The sequence below is a fragment of the Sinocyclocheilus rhinocerous genome, unplaced genomic scaffold (assembly GCF_001515625.1).
Source record: "Sinocyclocheilus rhinocerous isolate Xijiao unplaced genomic scaffold, SAMN03320098_v1.1 scaffold182, whole genome shotgun sequence".
In the NCBI taxonomy this organism is placed as follows: domain Eukaryota; kingdom Metazoa; phylum Chordata; class Actinopteri; order Cypriniformes; family Cyprinidae; genus Sinocyclocheilus; species Sinocyclocheilus rhinocerous.
This window is the reverse complement of record NW_015655576.1, coordinates 714674-717145: the sequence shown is the minus strand read 5'-3', so window position 1 is coordinate 717145 and position 2472 is coordinate 714674. Positions and strand designations below refer to the sequence as shown.

Genomic DNA, 2472 nt, shown 5'->3' with positions numbered 1-2472 from the left:
TATTTATTTATTTACAAAAGTCATTTCAGACATTTAAGCAGAAGTCTTAAAACCAAAACATTTTAAGATCACAGAAAACATAAAATCACCCTTGTGTGACCAGATTTTTGACTGGTAGTGCAAATAATATTTCATATTTATGTTACACTTGGCATTATTTATATTAATTTACAAAAGTCATTTCAGACATTTAAGCAGAAGTCTTAAAACCAAAACATTTTAAGATCACAGAAAACATAAAATCACCCTTGTGTGACCAGATTTTTGACTGGTAGTGCAAATAATATTTCATATTTATTGCTGTTACACTTTTTTAAATTGTATTTTGTTTATTTCAGTTGATCGTGTAAATTCAGTCACTGATCTCATTAGTAATCATCACAGATAATCAGTGGTGTGGGGTTTTCATTCCTCCAATACCCCAAACTAACAAATGGATAGAGTTTCTCATCAAAAGACTGATCAGTGTAAGAATAGATATGATACATGGACTCCACATCATAAAAGGAGACGAGACCCTTCTCATAATCCACAAACACACCGACCCTCTGAGGATCCACACTCAGAGAAAGATAGACATATGAAGACTCACGAGCCCTATACTTCCCAATTTCCAGACCCACAGACCAGTATCCATTCTCAGGACTCAGACTGATCGACCCCTTCCTGCTAACAGATGCTCTGGTCACTCCTAAATACCACCTAGTTTGTCCTTTCACCTGCACCTCAAAGTAAAAACACCCTGAGGAGAATCCATCCTTCCCAAGAACACCAAGATATTCATCAAATCTGTCTTTTTCCCCATTCACTCCTGTTTGTCTGTTTCCATCTCTCACTTGTTTCCCATCATCAGACACGATGAGACGTGGATGAGCCATATCAGCATCCAGAATCACATTCACTGTGGAGAATATTGAAAAATCTGCTTTACAGACGAGTATATAATGAAATAAAGGCAATTACTTATTTTTATAGGAATCATGAGAACTTTAAAACAAGACAAACAAAAATAAAGATACACCACTTATCGTTTAATACATTATACTATAAACAATAATGTTCATAATTTTGACATCTTATCTATTACTGATAGACTGAAATGTTCTGATTTTTCCTGTTTCACTTCACTTGCTTTTAGTTTGCTGTCTGTGAGTCATTTTGTTGTTCATTTTTGAATCCTCGTGTTGATTTTTTTGTCTTGCTTTTATTTAGTAATGTAAAATAAATAATTATTATAAATAATGTATATTAAAATAAATAATTATGCCATGAAACATGCCTTTAATTAAAATAAACAATTATTCCTTTTACTCACCCTTGTGTGTTCTTGAATGTGTGAGAGCTAAAAACAGAAAGTATGAAGTTATGAAGGCTTCATCTTTAGATCAATAATGAAATCAGTCATTTTAATCACCACTTGAAGACCAACAAAATCCAAGAAGACTTTATACAGTTTATATATCTAATAATAAAATAAAATGAATTGAATACACATATGAATGCTCCGCTTGTTGATTCATTGTTTTGCAGAATAATTCAAAGGTAATGAATTTATATTTTAATTAAGACATATAAAACAAATTCACCTTTAGGTATGATTGTCTTCAGACTTTGTAAAAGTTGATCACGTTCTAAAGAAAATTCTGAAAAAGATGAGGAAAGAACATTAAAATTCTGTCATTTTTATTACTCTGACAAACAAGTAATGATCATGTAGTTGTGTTTATAGGGTGTGTTAACATCACAGGAGTGTGCATCAGGGGCCTGTATGTACCATGAAGCCGGTTTAGCTGACTATCCAGGTACATTTCAGTTTAGTTTGCACCAACTCTGGGTTTTAGGCACCATGAAAGTGGTTTGGCTTTTAGCTGTGATCATCACCATAGTAACTTATGCCCCACGGCAAACCTGCTCTGGGACAGGTTATGTTCTGGTTTAGAGATCTCAAACTGAAATTTGACCAATCAACTTTGAGCAAAGTGACACATCTCTGATGCAATAAAGTCACTCCCCAGTTTCTCTTGCTCCAAATTAAAGGACACTAGATAGTAAAACATTTTTAAAGAAAAAAAATTGTCTGGCTTTTATTGATGATTGATTATTATAAATATCTTATATGATTTATATAATTATTATACCCTTAATCCATTACCACTTTAGCCATTTTAGTTTAATAATTATGAAGCTTTTGTTTTTAATATATACATATAAATATAATTAAATATATAAATATATACAGGCAAGATGCGGTAACACTTTATAATAACTTTCATTAATAAATTATTAACAATCATTATATAATGCTTAACAGATCATTAGTTAATATATATTACATTCACATAGCTAGAAATATGAGATAATGTGCTTGTTAATGTTTACTAATGTACTTATTAAAAGTTACCTAATGATTTACAGATTATTATTTAATGTAAATTAAAATGCTTACAAATGTCATTAAACTTTCAATTCATA

The 2472-nt window shown here is 31.1% G+C and overlaps 1 protein-coding gene and 1 long non-coding RNA gene across 3 annotated transcripts in view; one reads left to right on the top strand and one right to left on the bottom strand.

The window, feature by feature from the left end:
* The window catches only part of LOC107718571 (uncharacterized), a 15985-nt gene that overhangs the window by 6288 nt on the left and 7225 nt on the right, over positions 1-2472 (top strand). The gene's annotated exons all lie outside the window — the stretch shown is intronic.
* The window catches only part of LOC107718569 (butyrophilin subfamily 1 member A1-like), a 14348-nt gene continuing 12180 nt past the window's right edge, over positions 305-2472 (bottom strand). The window contains exons 6-8 of one of the 2 annotated variants that reach the window (XM_016525689.1): positions 1587-1643; positions 1316-1342; positions 305-901 (exon numbers count right to left, since the gene is read on the bottom strand). In XM_016525689.1, the coding sequence (XP_016381175.1) occupies positions 369-901; positions 1316-1342; positions 1587-1643 (617 nt within the window). In that variant the 3' untranslated portion in view covers positions 305-368. The remainder of the gene's footprint in view (positions 902-1315; positions 1343-1586; positions 1644-2472) is intronic. The other variant, XM_016525688.1, reaches the window with a different exon arrangement.